The sequence below is a fragment of the Schistocerca serialis genome, chromosome 8 (assembly GCF_023864345.2).
Source record: "Schistocerca serialis cubense isolate TAMUIC-IGC-003099 chromosome 8, iqSchSeri2.2, whole genome shotgun sequence".
Lineage (NCBI taxonomy): Eukaryota > Metazoa > Arthropoda > Insecta > Orthoptera > Acrididae > Schistocerca > Schistocerca serialis.
The window spans coordinates 572,553,884-572,578,334 of NC_064645.1; the positions used below are offsets into that span (position 1 = coordinate 572,553,884).

At 39.3% G+C, this 24,451-nt stretch overlaps 1 protein-coding gene across 1 annotated transcript in view; it reads right to left on the bottom strand.

The window, feature by feature from the left end:
* The window catches only part of LOC126417128 (uncharacterized), a 319,349-nt gene that overhangs the window by 34,608 nt on the left and 260,290 nt on the right, over window positions 1-24,451 (bottom strand). Inside the window, exons 19-22 of the mRNA XM_050085024.1 lie at window positions 21,556-21,773; window positions 11,889-12,102; window positions 6,922-7,143; window positions 3,047-3,169 (exon numbers count right to left, since the gene is read on the bottom strand). Coding sequence (XP_049940981.1) covers window positions 3,047-3,169; window positions 6,922-7,143; window positions 11,889-12,102; window positions 21,556-21,773 — 777 coding nt within the window. The remainder of the gene's footprint in view (window positions 1-3,046; window positions 3,170-6,921; window positions 7,144-11,888; window positions 12,103-21,555; window positions 21,774-24,451) is intronic.

The following is a 24,451-nucleotide window of genomic DNA, read 5'->3' on the forward strand; positions in this document are numbered from 1 at the left end:
TCGTTCGCACACAATATTTCAACAGCGTGCCTCGCTGTCTTCTTCAGGTGCTACCTGAGACTGGTCCTTGGGTTGATCGAGTCCAGTATTTATGCCTGGAAGGAGCTGGGCGTTCCCTAATCGGTCTGCACTGAGTCGAATGTTCCGTCTGTGGTCTGCGCCTGCCAGACTTGGTTGCAATGGACCCCTCCAGTCGCGGATGTTCCGACTGCCGTCCGTGTCCGTTTTGGCCCTCCTCAACAGTTGTGGTCGTTATCTGAGGTGTGTCCGACCCGATCTGAGATGTTGGGTACTCTGTCTCACAACTGTTACTATGATTTCCACTTCTGTTTCGTGCTGGGCACTCCACAATTGGTCCGCACCACATCGTGTGTTCCGTCTGTGGTCCGCGTCCATCAGACACGGCTACATTGGCCTTCTCTGGTCGCATGTGTTCCGACCGCCGTCCGCGTCCAGCCTGGTCGTCTTCTGAAGTTGAGTTTATGATCTGGGATGTGTCAAATGTGGTCTCTTATGTCTGACACCTTGTCTCACGCCTGTTCTCTCGGTGTCCACTTCTATTTCTTGTAGAATCCCGGAGTGTCCTGCATTGAGTTTTCACAAGCTCAAGTGCTGGATTCCAGGCAATGTTGATTTGGTATGCCGAATCATGGTTGATTAGATTGTCTGTGACCTTAATCTCAATGGCTTCTTTAATGACACTGTCCCAAAATCTTGAGGTCTGTGTCACAATCTTGGTGTCATTGTAATCCACTGAATGACCAAGTTCCAGACAATGCTCTGCGATGGCTAATTTAGTTGCCTGTCTGAGACTGGTATGTCTATGGTGTTCTTTACACCCGATGTCCATAGTTCTGGTGGTCTGGCCAATGTATGACATCCCACACTGGCATGGTATGTTGTAAATACCAGGCTTGCGTAGCTTCAGTTCATCTTTTATATTCCCCAGCATAGCCCCAATTTTGGTGGGTGGGCAAAATATGCTCTCAATTTCATATTTCTAGAGAATCCTGCAAATTTTTGCAGAGATAGGTCCGGTGTACAGCAGGTATGCCATCTTCTTTGCCCTTTCTGGTTCTTCTTCTGGATCCTTTGACTGATAGGCAAGTTGAAGTGCCTTCTGAATATCTCTAAGAGGAGTACCCATTTCTGCTGAACACTGATCGTACGTGTTCTATTTCTGTGGCCAAACTATCAGGATCTGACAGAGTTTGTGCTCTGTGGACCAGTGTTTTGAACACCCCATTCTTCTATGCCGGATGGTGGCAACTGCTGGCTTGTAGGTATAAGTCAGTGTGTACCGCAAAACCTACGCACACTGACTTATACCTACGAGCCAGCAGTTGCCACCATCCAGCATACAAGAATGGGGTGTTCAAAACACTGGTCCACAGAGCACAAACTCTGTCAGATCCTGATAGTTTGGCCACAGAAATAGAACGCTTATGATCAGTGTTCAGCAGAAATGGATACTCCTCTTAGAGATATTCAGAAGGCACTTCAACTTGCCTATCAGTCAAAGGATCCAGAAGAAGAACCAGAAAGGGCAAAGAAGATGGCATACCTGCTGTACACCGGACCTATCTCTGCAAAAATTTGCAGGATTCTCTAGAAATATGAAATCAAGAGCATATTTTGTCCACCCACCAAAACTGGGGCTATGCTGGGGAATGTAAAAGATGACCTGAGGCTACGCAAGCCTGGTATTTACAACATACCATGCCAGTGTGGGATGTCATACATTGGCCAGACCACCAGAACTATGGACATCGGGTGTAAAGAACACCATAGACATACCAGTCTCAGACAGGCAACTAAATTAGCCATCTCAGAGCATTGTCTGGAACTTGGTCATTCAGTGGATTACACTGACACCAAGATTGTGACACAGACCTCAAGATTTTGGGACAGTGTCATTAAAGAAGCCATTTGATTAAGGTCACAGACAATCTAATCAACCATGACTCGGCATACCAAATCAACATTGCCTGGAATCCAGCACTTGAGCTTGTGAAAACTCAATGCAGGACACTCCGGGATTCTACAAGAAATAGAAGTGGAGACCAAGAGAACAGCCGTGAGACAAGTTGTCAGACATTAGAGACCAGATTTGACACATCCTAGATCATGAACTAGACTTCAGAAGACGGCCAGGCTGGGTGCGGACGGCGGTTGGAACACCGGCGACCAGAGAGGTCCAATGTAGCCGCGTTTGATGGGCACGGACTGCAGACGGAACACACGATGTGGTGCGGACCGACTGTGGAGTGCCCAGCACGAAACAGAAGTGGAAATCATAGTAACAGTCAAGAGACAGAGTACCCAACATCTCAGATCAGGTCGGACACACCTCAGATGATGACCACAACCACTGAGGACAGCCAAAATAGGCGCGGACGGCAGTCGGAACATCCATGACTGGAGGGGTCTGGCAGGCGCGGACCACAGACAGAACACTTGACTCAGCGTGGACCGATTAGGGAACGCCCAGCTCCTTCCAGGCATAAATACTGGACTCGATCAACCCAAGGAACAGTCTCAGGTGGCACCTGAAGATGACAGCGAGGCACGCTGTTGAAATATCGTGCGAGAATGACGTGAACATCCGGCTGGATTCCCGAATATCCAAGATGTCAACAGATCGTTGGGAAAGCATGAAGAATTACATCAGTATTTTGTCTGTTGCTGCGGTATCTGTATTAGAGTTGTTAAAAGAAATCAAGCACATAAAATATAGATAGTTCATGAAAATATCCTGGACACATTCCTATAGTTAATCAAATTCTTAGCTTGTGTGTCTGTTCAGATGTATGTGAGCTCCATTATCATGGTAAACAAAAGGAAAATGCAAAAAAGTACCAACAAAAAAAGTGTGAATAAATTGAATATAACATGCTACAACTAATGTGCCACAATCTACATTTTATATCACTTTACTCTTTTCTGGGGAAAAATTTAAATTTACACATTATGTATGATCTGTGGTAACAATTTTCATGGGAAAAAGGTCTACATCTACTAAGATGAAGTAAAAGCAATAAGTTACCTGTGATTTTTTATTTTACTCCATGACAAACGAAGACACTGCCAGTCTGTACCACCAAGCTTTATATCTGCCTCCTCTTCCAGAATTAGTGACACAACAGGTTCTGTCTTGAAGACTGGGTACCTGTGCATGACACTTAATAACTATATGTCATCTCTTAGTATCAACTGGAAGCTTTATTTATAATGCTGATAGTAGGCAGTGAAAACCTCATAACCCCATTTTGTTAAATTTTATGGGTGAAGCAAAAATGGTTTCTTAAAAAAATGTATAAAGTGATATAGATAATGCTGCTACATATGTAACTATATAATAAAAGCCTAGTTACTTGCATATTAGAGAAATCAATGCACTTTTAAATCTCTTTTTGATAATGGAGTTACTGGAATTACAAGGTTTTCACAGACAGATGGAGTTAAGTGATTTGCACTGCCTCCCACTGATAAGCAGAATGCTATGGTCAACGACAATACTTATTTCCGTCACCAATTTCAAATTTAAGGAAAAAGGCACACCACTCATCTTACAGTACAACCACGAGTACACAACAGTGATGATAATCAACAGTTCTTGCATTTTTGTAATTAATCACTGTTCTCCCAAAAGTTAAAGAGAGAGAAACACAGTAAGTGTGTTGGTAAACAGATGCAGTAAGTGATCCAAAAAAAGAAAGGAAGGCAGGGAAGATTAGGGTTAAACATAACATCACCAATGAGACAATTATACATGAAGCTCAAGCAGGGATAAGGAAGAAAATTGTTCATGTTGATTTTTAAGTGAACTATCCCAGGATTTACATGAAGCGATTTAGGGAAACCAAGGAAAACTTAAATTTGAATGGCTGGATGCAGTTTTGAACTGATACTGTCCCGAATATAAGTTTAGAATCTTAACACACCACTACCTCGCTTGGCGTATAGTAAGTGATCCAATATTGTCGGTGGTAGGAAACAGAGTAGAGGCAGAATGTAATACAGATGTAACAGCAAAGTAAGTAAGGCAATGGAAGAATCTAATGAGTATCTGTACAGAAGTTTTAAGAATGGAAGTGAAAGAGAAAATCATTGGTGAAGTTAAAGAAGAAGGGGGTGGAATAATGCAAGGGTTTAAATAGATCCGTAAAACAGAATATTCTGTGTAGTTGCACATATTATAAAAGTTCTCCCATGTAACACTCTATCATTTTAAATGATAATGCAAAATGCTGGGGATGGAATGTAAATCGCAGTATGATGCCTAACACCTCTAAAAAGAATTGATTATTGCTGGGTAGTGTCAAAGTTGTGTTGTTTCTTCGCAAAGGTAAGACGGCTTGTATTACTAACAAACTAAGAGAGTATTCCCAAAAGTAAGGTCTTCTATTTTTTTTTATAAGTACATAGACCTGTTTATTTCTCCAATGGATTACACATCATTTTACAGCTTGAACATTCAGCTATTTTTCGACATAATCACCATTTCTGTCGATGCATTTTTGTATACGCTGTGGCAGTTTTTGTATGCCCATGTCATACCAGCTTGCTGCCATGCTGTTCGGAAAGTTATGAACCTCTTCTTTCACCTCATCATTGGAGCTGAATTGCTTTCCAGCCAAATGTTCTTTTAAGCTAGGGAACTGGTGATAGTCACTGGGTGCCAAGTCAGGACTATAGAGTGGGTGGGTGATTATGTTCCACTGAAACTGTTGCAGGAGGGCAACGGTTTGCTGAGCAATGCATGGGCAAGCGTTGTCATGGAGAATGTGTACGCCCTTGCTCAACATTCCTCTTCTCCAGTTGTGAATTGCCCGTCTGAGTTTTTTCAGAATTTCACAGTACCTGTCAGCATTAATTGTGGTCCCAGCGATTCAGCTCTGACAACGAGGTGAAAGAAGAGATTCACAACTTTTTGAACATCATGGTGGCAAGCTGGTATGACATGGGAATACAAAAACTGCCACAGCGTCTACAAAAATGCATCGACAGAAATGGTGATTATGTCGAAAAATAGTTAAAATGTTCAAGCTGTAAACTGATGTAAACCATTGTAGAAATAAACAGGTCTATGTACTCATAAAAAAATAGGAGACCTTACTTTTGGGATTACCCTCGTATTGGCTGTGAGGTATCAGTGGACGAATGATAGTCAGCCTACATGCTCCTATACTGTGCACTATTTAATCAAAACTGATCAATGCGGTGTTTACTACAGGCTCCACTGGTAAGCAAATGTAGCTGCGTTTCTCATTGCAACTGAAGTGTATAAACATTATGAGTTGTGGAAGGAGTGAATGGGGATGAATGTGGACTCAAACTGGTTCTACTTTGGAAGTGGCAACCACTATATGAACATATCTGGTATGTATACAAATTTGTAGCACGAGTCCCATTTTTTTTGTGTCAGATTGCATATAAAATATTTTCTGATGAAGTGTGAGAACAAATCTGTAGTAAACTACTTATCCACTGCCAAGGAACTGATCAATTTTGATGGAACTTTTCCCAGCATAAAGGCACAGTTTAAGGCTTTAAGCAGTTGTGCACTAATAAACTAAGCCACAGTAAATTTTCTCTCAGTAATGTAAATAGTCTTTCTTTCCAGATATACTATCTTTTATTTGGTCCTTGTTCTATGTTATTTTTTCTTTATTTTCATTACACTGTAACCATCAGTTCTAATGTGCTTTCTGTCTTTCCCACTCGTTTTCATTACTGCTGCCCCCTTCTCCCTCCCTCCCTCCAGCCCCCGTAGCCTCACTGTTTCACACTGTACATATAAATTCACTTCTTACTTTGTTAAATTTGTATTCATGTCTTACATTCCTCTTATAGTTTCTATTCTTCTGCAATACAATGCTTGTGTTTATTATACAGTACACGTATAGTTCTACTACAGGCAGACATATCCACCGCCCCTCTTCCCTTTCATTCTCCTCCTGTGCTGCATCCCACTTGCTGCTTCATTAATCATTCCAGTTTTGGTTGCAGTGTTGCCCACCACCAGACTGTTTGACTACAAATCTTTGGAAGCACAGAAATTCATACAAAATCGCAAAAAAAGTACTCAAACCAATTAAAAGCTGGAGAGGAAATTCACACTTGCAGAATGAAGACTGGTGGTGCTGAAATGGAACACACAAATCCAATGTGTGGAAAGGTGGGCACTAAGGTCCTTAATATTTTGATATTTTGGACACTTTACTCTGAACAGTGTGCTTTGTGTCCTTGGCATACAATAACTGTCAGTATTCATTGTCACTAACAGCTTTATGTTTTTCATGCTGGTGAGAAATGTGTGTAACATATGAGCTGTTGTATGATACAGTATCCGCAAAGTAGTATCCACCTCCAGTGGTTTAAATTTTTACAATAAAGGAAGTCACAAGGATAGCAACTGATAGAGTAACAATAACTCTCTTTACCAACATGTAGCTGTTAAGGATAATATTTCACTTAAAACTAAAAATTACACAATAAACATTTGTGCACCACTGTTTGTTCAGAATGTTTTCCAAGTTGTGCAGGGTGATTTTGTATGTTTATGATAGCTGACTTCTTGGGCATTAGTGGCCTGAGCTGCCGATTATGTCTGCATGAGATGTGATCACTTGTATGTATAAATGGTGTGTGCTTCTCTGCTTCTTTTTTGCTGAAGAAGGATGTGGCCGAAAGCTTTGTGTAAATGTCTTAGTTGTGGCTGTTTGCAACTTAATGTGTCTTCTATATGGTAGGTAGCAATCTGTCTTTTCTTACATTGTTAATAATGAAAGTTCTGTATACAGAACTCAAAAGCACATATTATCAAATATGATTGAAAAAAGACAGTGTAGACATGTACTGTATAGGGGTATTAAAAGCATAATATCAACATTCTTTTGTTGGTCTTATGTTTAGTACCTGCCACATCCGCATCCTCTCAGTTCATCAGGATGACAAACTGAGAAGATGTGTACACAACCATCGGAGCAGGCAGCTGCCAGCAGGCCTAAACGTTGCAGGTGTTTCTCTTCCGTTTCACATCCGTTTCTTTCATAACAACCTGAGGGGCACCATTCCATACACCAAATTGCTCCATAATTGTGCGCTATCGCAAGAGTAAGTGACGGAATTGGGGGTGACCTGGAAAGGAAGGAAGAAATACATGTACATAAGTATGTAATCTAATTTTCTCTGCAGTACAGTTAACATGTACCTTTCAAAATAATGTGAATTTTACTTGCAAATAATAGTGCTAAGATGAATGAACACTATTCTGACAGCAAAATGGCACAATATGCCTCTAAAAGGAAGTACGAAACAGTTAACAACCAACACAAAAAAAGTGGAAATTAACACAAGAAAAATAACAAGGCAGAAGAATTTCACATGATTGTCATAATCAGTTACCGTAAACTGAAACAGCAGGATGGGTTGAAAAATAAATAAATAATATTTAACATCAATTTTTCAGCATAGGCAGTCCCATCTAGCAAACAAAAGACACTGCCTATACTACTATGGTCCGTCCTCTGCTAGAGTACTGCTGTGTGGTATGGGATCCTTATCAAACAGGACTGACAATGACACTGAAAAAGTTCGAAGAAGAGCAGCTCTTCTTATACACATAAATACATGAACTACACAGAGAAGTTTGCTAACTTTCAGGTGAATCCTTCTTTTGAGCTTTAGAACACACATACACATATGCATATTCATACACACGCGTGCTGCCCCCCCCCCCCCCCCCCCCCCACACACACTATAGCTCTGAAGGAGGATTTGCTTGTAAACTGGCAACAGTATCTGTCCTGTTCACATCCCTATCGCCTATTAATAATTCACTGCTTCAAATATTCAGTGGCTGTTACCTTTATTCCTTAAATTATTTTCATTTTACCAGCAACTTTTCATTACTATATTTATATTTACACATTCTTTCATCCTTGAAGTGGTATGAACTGATGCCTTATCTTAAATCAATAAATTTCTTTAGGGTGGTAATTTGAAAACAGTTGAAGTTACCAACTCAAGAAGAGGCAAATGGATGGTATTTCTCGCTTTTGAGCAACTATTTTCTGTAAAGTTGATGCAAAAGTTTCTGGATATCCAAGTTCTCAAGAAATGCTTCTGTCCCGGCTATCCTGTGAGCAGGCATATTGCTGTCATGTGGCCAGACTGAATCTTTGCCCATATTTGGCTGCTGCTCTTCAATTCTCCCAGAAGACTTGCACCAGCATACCAATATTAAGTTACTTTTCCACATCCTTCATGTGTATCTGGTGCAACTGCCCACTTGGAGGAAAGAAATTGCTCACTCTCTTTTTTTTTGCCAACAGTCCCAATCCCTCTTCACTTTCTTTATACTGTACAAACATCTAGACTCTGCAAGCCACCTTACCAAAACTGGCAGACAGTATTTCATGCTCCTCAATCATTTCACCTCTTTCCTGATTCATTCACAAACGGTATGTCAACCCCCCCCGCCCCTCTTCTCGATCAGTCTCCTGATTGGTCTGATGTGGCCTGCCATCACTCCCTTTTCTGTAATGAGGTTTATGAGGTAAACAACAATCAGTTTCAAGTATGGTTTAAAAAAGTTAACTTAAATAAAAACATTACCAATTATAAATATTACAAATGTACAAAAACTAGGGTTCTCAATACGTTCACTTTTGACACTGTGACATCCTCTTTCCGTCAGTCTTACTTCCACCCAATGTCCTCAACTGTTTGTTGTGTATATCCCAATCTCAGTCTTCCACTATCATTTTTGTGCTCTACGGCTCCCTCTAGTACAATGGAAGTTACTTCCCAATGCCTGACCATATGTTCTTTCATCCTTCCATTGCCCTACTTACAATTTTTCATGTATTCCTTTCCTCATCAATTCCATAGAAAGCCTAATTTCTTACCTTATCAGCCCACTTTGTTTTCACCACTATTCTGCAACACCACATCTCGAGCAGTTCACTTTTCTTCTTTTCCAGTTTTCCCACAGTCCACAATTTTACTTCAAAGCAGAGCTGTACTCAAGACATATGTTCTCAGAAATTTCTTTCTCAGATTAAGGTCTATGTTTAATATAAGTAGACTTCTTTCAGAGAGGAATGCTCTCTTTGCCTATGCTAGTTGCTTTCTTTGCCTATCTACTCTGCTTCTTGTGTCCTTGCTTCACCTATCAAGTATCAAAATAGGTCTACACAAGCTTTATTTACCTGAATACATAGTTTTGAAGCTGTATTCTAGGAAAAATGACAATATAGATACTGCCTTAACATCTTTGTGTGTGCTGATTTCCTTTGACAGTTGTTAGGCACACAAGGTAACAAACAGTAAAGTCTAACTGGCATGTGTAATCTAAACAACAGAAAAAACTCAGATGTAAACATATTCATATCTCTAATCCACATAAAATTTTATATACATGTCTTTCGAAACCTACAAAAGGAAAATCCACAGAAGGTGTCGCAACTGAGACGTGTTTGGGGAATAAAAACTGTGTTCTTGCAAGAATGTGGATCCTTTTGATTCATTACTAGCTGAAAAAGGCCTGTTCCACATGGTTTTTATTTTCATTTGTTTTCTGGAAAACATTTCAGATCACTTGAGAATATTTGAGGATATAGTAAAAATGAACATTCAAAAATCAGTAAAAATGTTAGTATGCCATGCTAAAAAGTACTCTCAAATACTCAAGAATACTCTTTAGTACTCTTAAACCCACTGAAGTATTCAGCAATACCTTAATTTGAAATAAAGTACTCTGCCAACCACTACTTTACAGAACACCCAAGAACATTACAAAACATTCAAGAATGTAGACACAAAAAATTATATGTCAGGAACTTTCTAAAACTTTCTACAATATAAAACAATTGAGAATATTGTTGAACACTCAAAAAATTCAAAAATATTAATAAAAGCTCAACAACATAGATAAAGCTCTAACTTTTTGCCTTAAAATATACATTCCTTTGTAAAAGACTGAAGGCATCCTGGTGACCACCACAATGTGATAGCGATCACTTCAAACAATCATATCTCCAGAAACACAACAGCTACCACCATACAATCCTGCAATACACGACATGGGAACCAAGGGTAGCATCTGATACACAAACCCGAGATTGGCAATACCCTAAAAGAATCAACCTTTAAATACAGAAATTGTAAAGCTCTACTCTCAATAGAGTTTTATTTAATTTAGTGAAAAAAAAACTTCATTTTGTTTTCACTATATTTCATACTTACTTAAATATGACACAGTCTGTCACAGAACTTGCGCACAAGTTGCATTTCTCATCTTGTTATATGGTGAGTAGATACACAAATTCTTTGGGTTTCCCATCCCTAGAGCAAGCTACATATAACTAAGCAGGAGAAAAGCACACGTCTTTTAATTTAATACCACATCATATTAACGTTTCTCTCTGTGCCTTACTTATAGTGATACTAAATGCTAATCTTACAGGAAATTGCAGTCTTCTGAATTGAAACAGCAGTTTGGTAGATACAAGCAGAATCCTCAGAATAAATTCTGTTTTTCCTTTATCTTTTCCTGATATTATTTTGATAACTGTTCCTTGTTCCAGAATATAATCTTCGTTAACCTAAATCTGTCATCAAAATAATTGGTAATGGTACCTTTAATAGTAAAAAATGTAAAGCAATCCTGACACTTGCATCAAATTAATCAAATTAAAAAAAAATCGATGGAGAAATTAACACTTTCATTTGCATCGACCACTGAATTGATTGATTTATATATTATTTCTTCAGCATGAATCTTGTTTAGAATTTTTAAATTAATATCATCAACCACTTCATTTCTTACTGCTAAAATGGCTCTCTCAAATAATCAGTTTGAGTAAATTTGAACAATTTTCAGAAAAAAATTCATCTATTAATTTATATAGGCTGTTGATAATGTTACATAAATAACTTTGTAAGTTCAATCTGGCCAGTTACACCATCAATTAGGTTAGTGCCTTCATTAATTTGTAAGAATTTTTCAATAAAATGTCACGCTACTTCACTGGTGGAAAGCTGAACTCTCATACTTGTTCTTAATTGTCCTTTCTTTGCCAAAGGCCAAAGACATGATTTCTTCAAACATGAGTCAAATAACAGAAACTCCTGGTAGAAATACCAACAACATAGTGCAAGATAGATTGCTACTCACCGTAAAGAAGACACGTCAAGATGCAGACAGGTATGATTAACAGACACTCTCATATATCTTTTAATTTAATGTTAATTCGCTTTTGTTCAGCCACTGTGCATACATATCAACCACTGTCAGAGTGTTTCTTTTCACCTTGTCTATATCCAGATCATTCATTATAGGGGTTTTATCCTCAGTACATATTACCATTATTTACTGTGACAATCACATTCACCCCCAATTGTTTGGTATTTTTAATACATTGTTCATGGCACTTCCTCCTACCAGTGTAAAAAAAAACTGGCAACTGCCTCAACCTTTTCCCCTAATTTTTCTTTTGTTAACTGGACTATCTGCATATTTATCTTTAATAGCATCTGAAACTAGTTTTCTAAACTTCAGCTTCAGGCTCCAGTTGCAGCAGCACTTTGTGAAGTCTTCAGTTCAAGTGTAAGTTCCAGTTGCAGGATTACTGATTTTCTCAATATTCATTAGCAGCATGGCCCCCGTCTGGCACCATCAAAAGAGTCCTCTACAGCAGTTCCTAATTTTTAAGATTTAATTCAATTGCAATAAAGTCTGAAATTGCTCATTATTATCTACTAACCTTTTTTTTTTTTTAACCTGGAATTAAATAACAATTGACCTCTCAAAAGTAACATGATCAGAAAACATATTTTTTCTGTTACAAATAAAACAATAAACATAGACAGGTACGTACTTTAAACTGTCAAGTTCCTCAAAACACCATATTTGTATAATCCCCGGTCCATCGTATGACCGTGACACACTATACTGGTCCTCCATATTTCTATGACATGTTACGGCAAGATACTGTTTTGTATTTTGTGGATCTGCTTGTAGTGATAGTCTCAAGGGCAATGGGCACCAAGCCATTGCCCATACTGGTCCTCCAACAAACATTGTCACTGCATCTGTAAACATATAAGGAGCTATTGTATATCAATATGGATTAGAAGCAGCTTTATGGAAGAACATTCACAAAGTAAAGTTTCATTGTAACAATACTGTTCACAAGCGAATCCAAAATATGTTTCAGTCTTCCACCATAAAACTGTGAAAGCTCAGTTCCTACCTAGTGGAACGGGAATTATATAAAATTAAACACATATAACCGCTTAATAATAATAACAACAATAACACTTCTTCTTCTTCTTCTTCTTCTTCTTAATGTGCTGTTTCCCTTTACAGGCTGGCTATCATTATAGTTAGTCCTGTTTTTGACTTTGTGGATCTAAACAGTTGTAGGGCAGAACATCCAGACTGCATTTGTATATTTTGTAGCCCCAATGTTTGTAATAACACATGAGATGATGAAAAATGAATGGCGGGACTTAGGAAATTGAGACTTTGGAAAAGTTGGCCAGAATCCTGGGCACAGGGGAGACTTAACAGTCAGGATGGGAAGAAAAGTCAGATTGTTGAGGACTGCACTGGATGATCTCATCCAATGCAGTCCACAACAATCAAACTTTCCTTTTCATCCCACTTTGTAAGTCTTCCCCTTCCCCAGTGTTCTTGCTGAGTTTTCCGAACTCTCCTCATTTCCTAAATCTTGCCAGTTGTTTCTCATCATCCCTCTGTCCTTCCTCTTCAAATGTTCCACCAGAATGAGCCACTGTCTCCAAAAGCTTGCAAATTTCCTTGACCTGTATATATTGTGCTCTCCTGCCACTGACTGATGAGTAGATTTTTTATCTATACAGTTACATTTTATTTTTTAGATAGGCTGTTAGATTGATGTACTCTTCTAAATCAGCTTGTCTCACTAATAGCTAATATCAGAATGTGAAGATAGTGGTAGCACAATGAAATTTTTTCCCTTGACATGGGTCACTAAAAACAAGTACCATTAGACAATGTTGGTCAAATTATGGCAGTAGCAATGACATATGATAGCCAACTAAACTGTAGGTTCCTGGTGATGGTTTTCTCCGTATACCATCTTAATTCAGTTGTGATGTGACAACTGATTTCTTTGGACAATAAGCCTGTGGAGGCCATGCAAAAGCCTACTGCCTGTGCTACTCTAGCAAGAGATTAGCAAGCAAATAATTGAGAACTTCAACAGCATCAACAGAGAGGATGGCTACAAGTTTCTGATGGCCTGCCTGCCAGTGATCCCAGTCCAATCAACTGCTTGTGTTCACCAAGTAGCAGCTCTACAATGCCCAGGTTCACCAGGAAAAAAAGCCGCCACAAGAGAACTTATGGCACTTCTACTACGCAATCTGCACTTGCTGCAGGAAAATGCGACCCCAAGGTCCAAGCTGCCAATTTGCTGTTGTCTTTATGTACAGCCACCCTCCACAATGACCTTGACTTTGAACAGTCCAACAACATTCAGGAAACTGATGTCCATTGTCATATGGCAACCGAAATAGGATGGTACGTATGGAAGATCATCCTCACAGACCAGCAGTTCAGTTGCCTGGGAGAGAAACGCTGCAACGAAGATCAAAACATCTATTGTAATAGAGATTTTGTTTTTAAAATGCTGAAACAGATTTTATTCAAAGTATTAACATTGATTATGATGTTGTAAACATTGCTGGTTAAAGTTTTTCACATTTATTGCAAACGGTCAGTTGCCAGTAACAATAAATTTTCAAATTAATTTGTTGTGGCCATTGGCTATTCTGTTGCCTCTTTTTTGGCCAACAGTTAATGAACTGCCATCAGGTACCAACAATCGCACTCACAGACTAGCTATGTCGAAGTTTACCATATCTAAATGTGAACAGTTGGTAATAGCTGGAGATTTGTTGTGGTCAGTTGTCTTGCTAACTGTTGAGTTTCAGTCACAATATTTACACACTTAGAAGTTTAGTGCCTGTCAATAGAACTATTCGGTGAGTTTTTATCAATACTCCTTTCATTATCAGGGTGTATATGCAGACAAGAAAAAAAAATTGCCAGATTTTTCCTGGATTTCCTGGTTAAAAACGCACTTTTTCAAACATGAAAATACACTTCTTCCAAGGTGAAAAATACACTTTTTTCCTGATAAGTGGCAGTATACTTTCCCTTGGAGTTGTAAAAATATCAATCACTTGAATGGTAAAGGTTTTATATACAACAATGTGGAACTTCAGAGAACGAAAAAATTAGGCAAAAACGTTTTGGAAAGATCTGTGATGGGGAGCAACATTTCTGCTGCACATTTTCATATTACGATTTGTATTCATATTATGAAAGTATATATTAGAAACAGCATGTTAGTTTCTGTAGCACTGAAATCGAGATTGAAATGAGCTTTTGCAAGCCAGTCAGAGCTCATGTCACACGATCTCATTAGCCAATGACAGCAGATATTCAGAGCATAGGACATATGGCGTAGTCAGGCCATAGCAACATCACTGTTAAGTAGTGTGAACACACAAATATGAAAACTTAACGGTTTAAATTAATGGATGAAGTGTAACAACAAGAAGTCAGGCTTTCCCATATAATATTGGTCTTTCTTGTGTGTGTTACACTACAAGATACACCACACAAATGTGCCAGCAAAATTTTAAATAATGACATTAATATCTGGTCTTCTGGGCTCAAAATTCTTCTAAGTGGCTAGTCCTCAATGCGTTAAGTTTTAAATGAGAATCAAATGCTCTGTCATTTAAGAAATTCATTGCACATTCGTACACGTAACATAATTCATCTTGCGTAAAACCAAATTTACTTTGAAACTAACGCTTTTCAAAGCACCATTCGCAATATTTTACTGCAACCTGTTAGAAGTAACTTCATTTCAGCAGGTGCCAGAAAGCACCAGAAAATAGGCGTTACTGCACATGGGCAGCTACAATGACATAGGAAGCCCAAATGTTTGTTCATATATAGTGTTGAGAGATCTTACATGACATCATAAAAGAAATAGGATACTTCAAGAGCATCAGAACTTCGTACACCTTACTAAAATGCATAATACGGCTTTAAGTGCGCATTCATATGTCCGAATCCCCAATGAAGTAGGTCCCAACCTGATGTTAAGATGTCAGTACTGTTTTCGGGATGCAAATTCATATTTGTTTCTTTATTAAGGCATAATTCCGTACATACCATAAGATGAAAATATGCACTTGAAATTCAGTGAACAGTTGAAACTAGCCAATAGTGGAGAATGAAACATTATGTTTCCAATAAATTGACTGCCTCTGGGGGAAAAGATTAATAAAAGTCACATTTATTCCTCCCCATGAACCATGGACCTTGCCGTTGGTGGGGAGGCTTGCGTGCCTCAGCGATACAGAAAGCCGTACCGTAGGTACAACCACAACGGAGGGGTATCTGTTGAGAGGCCAGACAAACGTGTGGTTCCTGAAGAGGGGCAGCAGCCTTTTCAGTAGTTGCAAGGGCAACAGTCTGGATGATTGACTGATCTGGCCTTGTAACAATAACCAAAACGGCCTTGCTGTGCTGGTACTGCGAATGGCTGAAAGCAAGGGGAAACTACGGCCGTAATTTTTCCCGAGGGCATGCAGCTTTACTGTATGATTAAATGATGATGGCGTCCTCTTGGGTAAAATATTCCGGAGGTAAAATAGTCCCCCATTTGGATCTCCGGGAGGGGACTACTCAAGAGGATGTCGTTATCAGGAGAAAGAAAACTGGCGTTCTACGGATCGGAGCGTGGAATGTCAGGTCCCTTAATCGGGCAGGTAGGTTAGAAAATTTGAAAAGGGAAATGGATAGGTTAAAGTTAGATATAGTGGGAATGAGTGAAGTTCGGTGGCAGGAGGAACAAGACTTCTGGTCAGGTGATTACAGGGTTATAAACACAAAGTCAAATAGGGGTAATGCAGAAGTAGGTTTAATAATGAATAGGAAAATAGGAACGCGGGTAAGCTACTACAAACAGCTTAGTGAACGCATTATTGTGGCCAAGATAGATACGAAGCCCACACCTACTACAGTAGTACAAGTTTATATGCCAACTAGCTCTGCAGATGACGAAGAAATTGAAGAAATGTATGATGAAATAAAAGAAATTATTCAGATAGTGAAGGGAGACGAAAATTTAATAGTCATGAGTGACTGGAATTCGAGTGTAGGAAAAGGGAGAGAAGGAAATGTAGTAGGTGAATATGGATTGGGGCTAAGAAATGAAAGAGGAAGCCGCCTGGTAGAATTTTGCACAGAGCACAACTTAATCATAGCTAACACTTGGTTTAAGAATCACGATAGAAGGTTGTATACATGGAAGAACCCTGGAGATACTAAAAGGTATCAGATAGATTATATAATGGTAAGACAGAGATTTAGGAACCAGGTTTTAAATTGTAAGACATTTCCAGGGGCAGATGTGGACTCTGACCACAATCTATTGGTTATGACCTGTAGACTAAAACTGAAGAAACTGCAAAAAGGTGGGAATTTAAGGAGATGGGACCTGGATAAACTGAAAGAACCAGAGGTTGTACAGAGTTTCAGGGAGAGCATAAGGGAACAATTGACAGGAATGGGGGAAAGAAATACAGTAGAAGAAGAATGGGTAGCTTTGAGGGATGAAGTAGTGAAGGCAGCAGAGGATCAAGTAGGTAAAAAGACGAGGGCTAGTAGAAATCCTTGGGTAACAGAAGAAATATTGAATTTAATTGATGAAAGGAGAAAATGTAAAAATGCAGTAAACGAAGCAGGCAAAAAGGAATACAAACGTCTCAAAAATGAGATCGACAAGAAGTGCAAAATGGCTAAGCAGGGATGGCTAGAGGACAAATGTAAGGATGTAGATGCTTATCTCACCAGGGGTAAGATAGATACTGCCTACAGGAAAATTAAAGAGACCTTTGGAGATAAGAGAACCACTTGTATGAACATCAAGAGCTCAGATGGAAACCCAGTTCTAAGCAAAGAAGGGAAAGCAGAAAGGTGGAAGGAGTATATAGAGGGTCTATACAAGGGCGATGTACTTGAGGACAATATTATGGAAATGGAAGAGGAGGTAGATGAAGATGAAATGGGAGATACGATCCTGCGTGAAGAGTTTGACAGAGCACTGAAAGACCTAAGTCGAAACAAGGCCCCGGGAGTAGACAACATTCCATTATAACTACTGACAGCCTTGGGAGAGCCAGTCCTGACAAAACTCTATCATCTGGTGAGCAAGATGTATGAAACAGGCGAAATACCCTCAGACTTCAAGAAGAATATAATAATTCCAATCCCAAAGAAAGCAGGTGTTGACAGATGTGATAATTACCGAACAATCAGTTTAATAAGCCACAGCTGCAAAATACTAACACGAATTCTTTACAGACGAATGGAAAAACTAGTAGAAGCCGACCTCGGGGAAGATCAGTTTGGATTCCGTAGTAATACTGGAACACGTGAGGCAATACTGACCTTACGACTTATCTTAGAAGAAGGATTAAGGAAAGGCAAACCTATGTTTCTAGCATTTGTAGACTTAGAGAAAGCTTTTGACAATGTTGACTGGAATACTCTCTTTCAAATTCTAAAGGTGGCAGGGGTAAAATACAGGGAGCGAAAGGCTATTTACAATTTGTACAGAAACCAGATGGCAGTTATAAGAGTCGAGGGACATGAAAGGGAAGCAGTGGTTGGGAAGGGAGTAAGACAGGGTTGTAGCCTCTCCCCGATGTTATTCAATCTGTATATTGAGCAAGCAGTAAAGGAAACAAAAGAAAAATTCGGAGTAGGTATTAAAATCCATGGAGAAGAAATAAAAACTTTGAGGTTCGCCGATGACATTGTAATTCTGTCAGAGACAGCAAAGGACTTGGAAGAGCAGTTGAACGGAATGGATGGTGTCTTGAAGGGAGGATATAAGATGAACATCAACAAAGGAAAAACGAGGATAATGGAATGTAGTCAAATTAAGTCGGGTGATGCTGAGGGAATTAGATTAGGAAATGAGACACTTAAAGTAGTAAAGGAGTTTTGCTATTTGGGAAGCAAAATAACTGATGATGGTCGAAGTAGAGGGGATATAAAATGTAGACTGGCAATGGCAAGGAAAGCGTTTCTGAAGAAGAGAAATTTGTTAACATCGAGTATAGATTTAAGTGTCAGGAAGTCATTTCTGAAAGTATTTGTATGGAGTGTAGCCATGTATGGAAGTGAAACATGGACGGTAAATAGTTTGGACAAGAAGAGAATAGAAGCTTTCGAAATGTGGTGCTACAGAAGAATGCTGAAGATTAGATGGGTAGATCACATAACTAATGAGGAGGTACTGAATAGGATTGGGGAGAAGAGGAGTTTGTGGCACAACTTGACCAGAAGAAGGGATCGGTTGGTAGGACATGTTCTGAGGCATCAAGGGATCACCAATTTAGTACTGGAGGGCAGCGTGGAGGGTAAAAATCGTAGGGGGAGACCAAGAGATGAATACACTAAGCAGATTCAGAAGGATGTAGGTTGCAGTAGGTACTGGGAGATGAAGAGGCTTGCACAGGATAGAATAGCATGGAGAGCTGCATCAAACCAGTCTCAGGACTGAAGACCACAACAACAACAACATTTATTTAACAAATCGACAAAAATAATTTCATTGTCCTTCAAGGCGAATGACTGCCAAAAATGTGGAAATAAAATAAAATCAGAAAACAAACTAATAACATATTTTAGCCTTCCTTAATTATGTGAATGTATTTTAATGCACTTGATAGCTCCCAACCACAGAAATCCGTTTTGTTTTCATTTGATGTGAGAAGTGTAAATGAAGAGGAAGCAGCAAAATCACTAAACGTAAACACAGCTTACATGAAGACTTACCCCCCCCCCTCCCCACTACAACCCAGACTGCCATACACACATATGAACCTGGCATCTTGGGCATGCCAGAAAATGTTTTCCGGATAGCATCTGGCTGCTTGTTGCTACTGCAGATACAGCTAACAGCCACACTTCAACTAGCCGGCAATGGAAGAAGTCAATGCCCATACGAAACTCAATTGCACATGGGTGTGAGCCCACGGGCAACTGCCCAGATGAAGTTAATGTAAACAATTGACTTGTGACATAACGCTCGTCGGCAGCAATTTATTGTTATGAAGTATTCCATGGTCTTTGTCCTAAAGCCTTTGACACAATCTGCTATCAGTTCTTACCAGTCAAAATTACAAAAATTTAACTGAAGACTAAAACAATGAAAAATTCCCAGAATTCCCAGGTTTTCTCCAGTTTTCTCCCAGATGAAAAAATTCCCAGGTTTTCCCCAAATTTCCCAGATGTCCCAGAACGTATACACCCTGATTATTTATATTTCACGAAGGACTTCCCAATTACCGTACAGAATTCCATTTATCATAGTTCAGTGTTCCTCCCACACCATGGAGTAAAAATTCAGAACTGAGCAAGTGAACTGTGTCAAATTATGGTCTGGCAATGTTTCAGAGCCAAAAATAATCCAACGTACCTTAGCAATGCATAAGCACTTAAACTTGTAGATTCTGCAGCACTAGAAACATCCAGTGCTAAGAGGTATGTACAAATAGATAAAACTGCAGACACTGTGCCTTCACATGAAAAAAGGAAAATACAATGAAACCTTTCAGCAATACTGAAGACGGACCTGTGTGCTAGATTTTCAGTGACCCCTTAGCAAATGAAAGCTTGCCGATTTAAAGAGCTACCAACTTACAAAAATTCTTCCTATTCCAATAGAACTGTATCATTATTTTTACAGCTCCTGGAATTCTACACAATACAAAAAGGGCTACTGACTCCCACATATTGATTGATAAGAAGCACTGCAGAGCATCCTTTGAAGCCTCTTACTAAATTAATACGATAGGTGAAGATTTTGTGTTAGTAGTAGCAGTAGTGGACATTAAACCACGCTGCAAACTCTTATGTCAGAATAAAGCAGTCACACAAATGGTATTAATGGTTGGGTTGGGTTGTTTGGGGAAGGAGACCAGACAGCGAGGTCATCGGTCTCATCGGATTAGGGAAGGAAGTCGGCCGTGCCCTTTCAAAGGAACCATCCCGGCATCTGCCTGGAGCGATTTAGGGAAATCACGGAAAACCTATATCAGGATGGCCGGACGCGAGATTGAACCGTCGTCCTCCCGAATGCGAGTCCAGTGTCTAACCACTGCGCCACCTCGCTCGGTGGCATTAATGGTACTTTATCTTATTTCAATTTTTGTATTTGTATGTTATTAATTAATTAATTTTTAAATTTTATTATTTATTTCTTGTTTGTTTCCACTGTTAGTGTTTTAGTGCACTACTTTAACCCCATGTCATACTTTAATGAATGAGACTCATGGAAACAAATGCAGACCTAATGTGAACATTATGAGTCACACTCGTGGAACAAAAGTTGGGCCAAAGTTTTTATGAATGTTGGATATGCCTCTTATCAATATGTATATAATCCAAAGAGTAATTCACAGTCAAAGAAAGGAAACATACATTGATAATCAAATAAATATAGCAGAGTTTATGTTAAAATATGTCCCACTGCCGGACAACAAAAAGCATGGAAAATCATCACTAGGTGAAACACCACTTCAACTCCAAGCACAATATTGGACCCATTTCTGGACACACATTGATCCTGTGTCTAAACAAAGACTGATCAGGATGTGCAAAATTTGCATGAAACACTAAGTATGAAATGAAATAACAAGAAAATGGACAGAGGTTTAAAATGGCATTACATCTGCCACAATGCTTTTGAAAATACTGTGCCATGCAGGGCTACTAAATTTTAGAGTTGAAGGTCTTTTTTATTAGAAATTTGTTCAAGCGAAGCATTTCTTAATGTAATTACATTTCTTGTTGACAATATCTTTGTTCAGGTATCATGTTATTACAGTCCTCCTTCAGATGTCACACCTGAAGATACCTGTGAATATTATAATTTCTATTAAAGTATTACTTGTGTCTAAAATTTATATTTATATTTTAAAGTATTATTTGAAATAGTGTAGAGTGCTGTGTGTGTGTGTAGTGATCATCTCGCACATCACTGTGGCCTCTTTCACATGTTCCAATGGCTTAGGCACAGATTTCATCAAACAAAATGGTACAACAAGGGGTTAATCAAGGTTCTTTAACAATACACTTACATAGTTCATGTATTTTTTCTCGAATATTCTTTATGTGTAAGAATTTATTTGATCAGGGTTTCAGAAAAGAAAATATAGTGTCCATGCAGAAAAATATGTGCAGAAACTAGTATGTCAGTTGTTTGCGTCGGCTGTTAGTACTAATCACATTTATGACAGCGAATGGGGTCACGAAGAAAAGCATCCTTATGAAATGGGTCACAAATGAAAAAAAAATTGAGACGACTAAATTTGTATATTGCTGAATGGATGGAGAGCAAATCTTCAAATGGTAACTAAAAAAACAGTAGGTGTATATGAATTTCTAGTATTTAATTCACTTACCATCTTTAACAGTTGCCTCAAATAAACTGTACTTTCTCCACTCCAAATTTTGTGTCTCTACATCAACCACTTCCTTTCTCATAGTCAATTGACTAATCATCATACTTTCTTTAGCAGCAGGCAAATACTCATGTACGAGTGAGTCTTCTATTGCAGTCCAGTCTTCTAATGACGTGTGATATGATGGGAAGAGACTATCCTTGTAATGTTGTGTCTGGCTGTAGAGTACAAACAAAAGGAGGGGTGAGTATGAAAAATCAATATACAGTACATTTATATTACACAAAAGGCACCTAAAACGCTACAAGAGAAAGCTGCTGAGGAGGACATAAGTAAAATAATGCAAATATGGGTAACACAGTGCCCGCCTGGCTAGCCATGCGATCAACACCCTGCTTCCCTAGCGGGAAGGCATGCTGATCCCTGGCACGAATCCACCCAGTGGATTAGTGTCCAGGTTCGGTATGCCAGCCAGCATGCAAATCGTTTTTAAGGCAGTTTTACATCTACCTTGGCGAATGCGGGCTGGTTCCCCTTATTCCGCCTCAGTTACACTATGTCGGTGATTGCTGCGCAAACACTGTCTCCATGTACGGGTACACAATAATTACTCTACCATGCAAACATTTGTGATTACACTTGTCTGGTATGAGATGTTCGTGGGGGAGGGGGGAGAGAGGGGGAGGGGGGTGGGGGGGAGACAGTCCACTTGGGGCCAAACCACACAATAACACTGGGTTAGGTGTGGGGCAGCAGTGGGGTGGGTGGACTGCCGTGCCCTGTTGTGGGGTTGTGAACCATTGAGGGCTACGGTGGGACGAAGCTTCTCCATCGTTTCTATGTCCCCGGTTTAATACACAATGCACAATGGGTAATTCAACCATGTTCAGAAAGATTATTTACATTTATTTTCCATGTTACACACACACAAAAAAAAAAACAGTCCAAACTTCTTACTGTGTCATCTCATTCAGTGTAAATGCATTAATAATAAAAACCAGAGAATAACACAGGATTCATGTGCACATATATGGAAAACTATTGAAACACTCTGCACCAAACTGTCCACATGCCAAATATTGAGTTGTGTCATAACTAGTACCTCAATATCTCCAAGGTACACAATGCTCATTACAAGACTGATAAATTAAATTTAGCACTTTGAAAACACACAATTACATACATCATCCTCCATTTGTGCACCTGCAGACCACAAATTGCAGGTGTTATTCAAGTGATAAATGACCACTAATGCTATGAAACCAAATACTACACACAATGAGAAGTCAAACAATGGAAAATCTAGGATGGAATAACAATATGAATTAGGATAGATTTCTACTCACTACTTAGAGAAGGTGTTGAACAGTTTTTTTATACAAAACTGGAGAAACAAAGCATTCAAAGTCATTGAAAAAATATGCAAATCATTCCAATTTCCAAGAAGAGTTGTAGAACATGTAGGAACAACTATAGGCCCACATCAATGATGTCAGATTTTAGAATGTATAAAGAGCGATCAAAGAGTTCCCATTCAAAGACCGTACAGTCCAGAATCAGCATGTCGATCACCCACAATCACCATGAGCACTGACACAATCATCACACTGGTGCACCAGTTGAAGAGACTTGTTTGGTAAAACACTGTGTCCTACTGTGTCAAGGAGTCCCTAACTGCCTGCTGCGCATCTTCGTCTGGCAGGAATCGTTGACCCTTCAAGTCCTTTTTTAAGGGACCAAAGGTGCGATAATCACATTGGGGAGAGATCAGGACTATAGGGTGGACGCTCAAGTCTCTCCCACTTGAGTTGGCATAACTTCTGTGTTATGACACCTGCGATACGGGGACTTGCATTATCATTAATGTGGCACACCATTCCACAATGCTGGTTTTCAATGGATATACTGCCTCTTATACATTCTTTGTTTTCCAATGGATGTCTGCCAGTTTTTGTCCTTTGGGAGCGAAAAAAAGAATAAAGGCATGCTGATCTTGTTTGGACGCATTTGGTAATAACATCACCATAGTTCATGTTTCTGCGTTTACTGCTTGCAAGTCAGAATGACACGAATCCACATTAACCCGTTGTCTACAAGTCAGTGCTTATATTGCCACATGGGAGCTGTGCTAGGTTGCATATACGCTGCAGCAATACCCTCAAATGGAAACTTTTCGATCGCTCCTTGTATTTTATGGTGATGTCTAATGACCTGTTTCAAGACCAAAAATTTCCTCTATAGGATCTTAAATAGGTTCTGTAGACAACAAACTTGTGAAACCAACTCATTATTTTAGTCTTCAAAACCCAGACGATAGTAATTACTGGCACTCAGGTTGATGCCTTATTCACTTGCGGTTCAAAACAATTCCGTGCTGTCATTTAGTTAATAAAGTATGAGTATATAGAATATCAGAGTAGATGCTTGATTGGATTAAATAGTTCCCAGCAAATAATACACAGCATGTCATTCTTAATGAATAGAATACCGAGACAACAGTGGCCTTGTGTGAGTTATACATAAATATCATAAAAATGGAAATTCCTCGTTGGGGCAATCGTAAAATAAGTGAAAGACAACCACTCACAGAGCAGACTGATGGTCTGAGCACAGATACACAAAACAGAAATCATCATTTACACTACCTTCCAAGCTCTAGATGTTTCTCTAGCTAGAGTGCACACGCGCACACACCCACCCTGCCTGCCAAATCATTTATGTACATAGAGAACAACAGCAGTCCTATCTCTCTTCCCTGGGGCACTCCTGGCGACACCCTTGTCTCTGACAAACACTAGCCGTTGAGGACAACATTCTGGGTTCTATTATTTAAGAAGTATTTTGCAGGCTGGGTGTGCGGTGGAACACTACCTTGGCATAGTGGGTAGGATTTTGG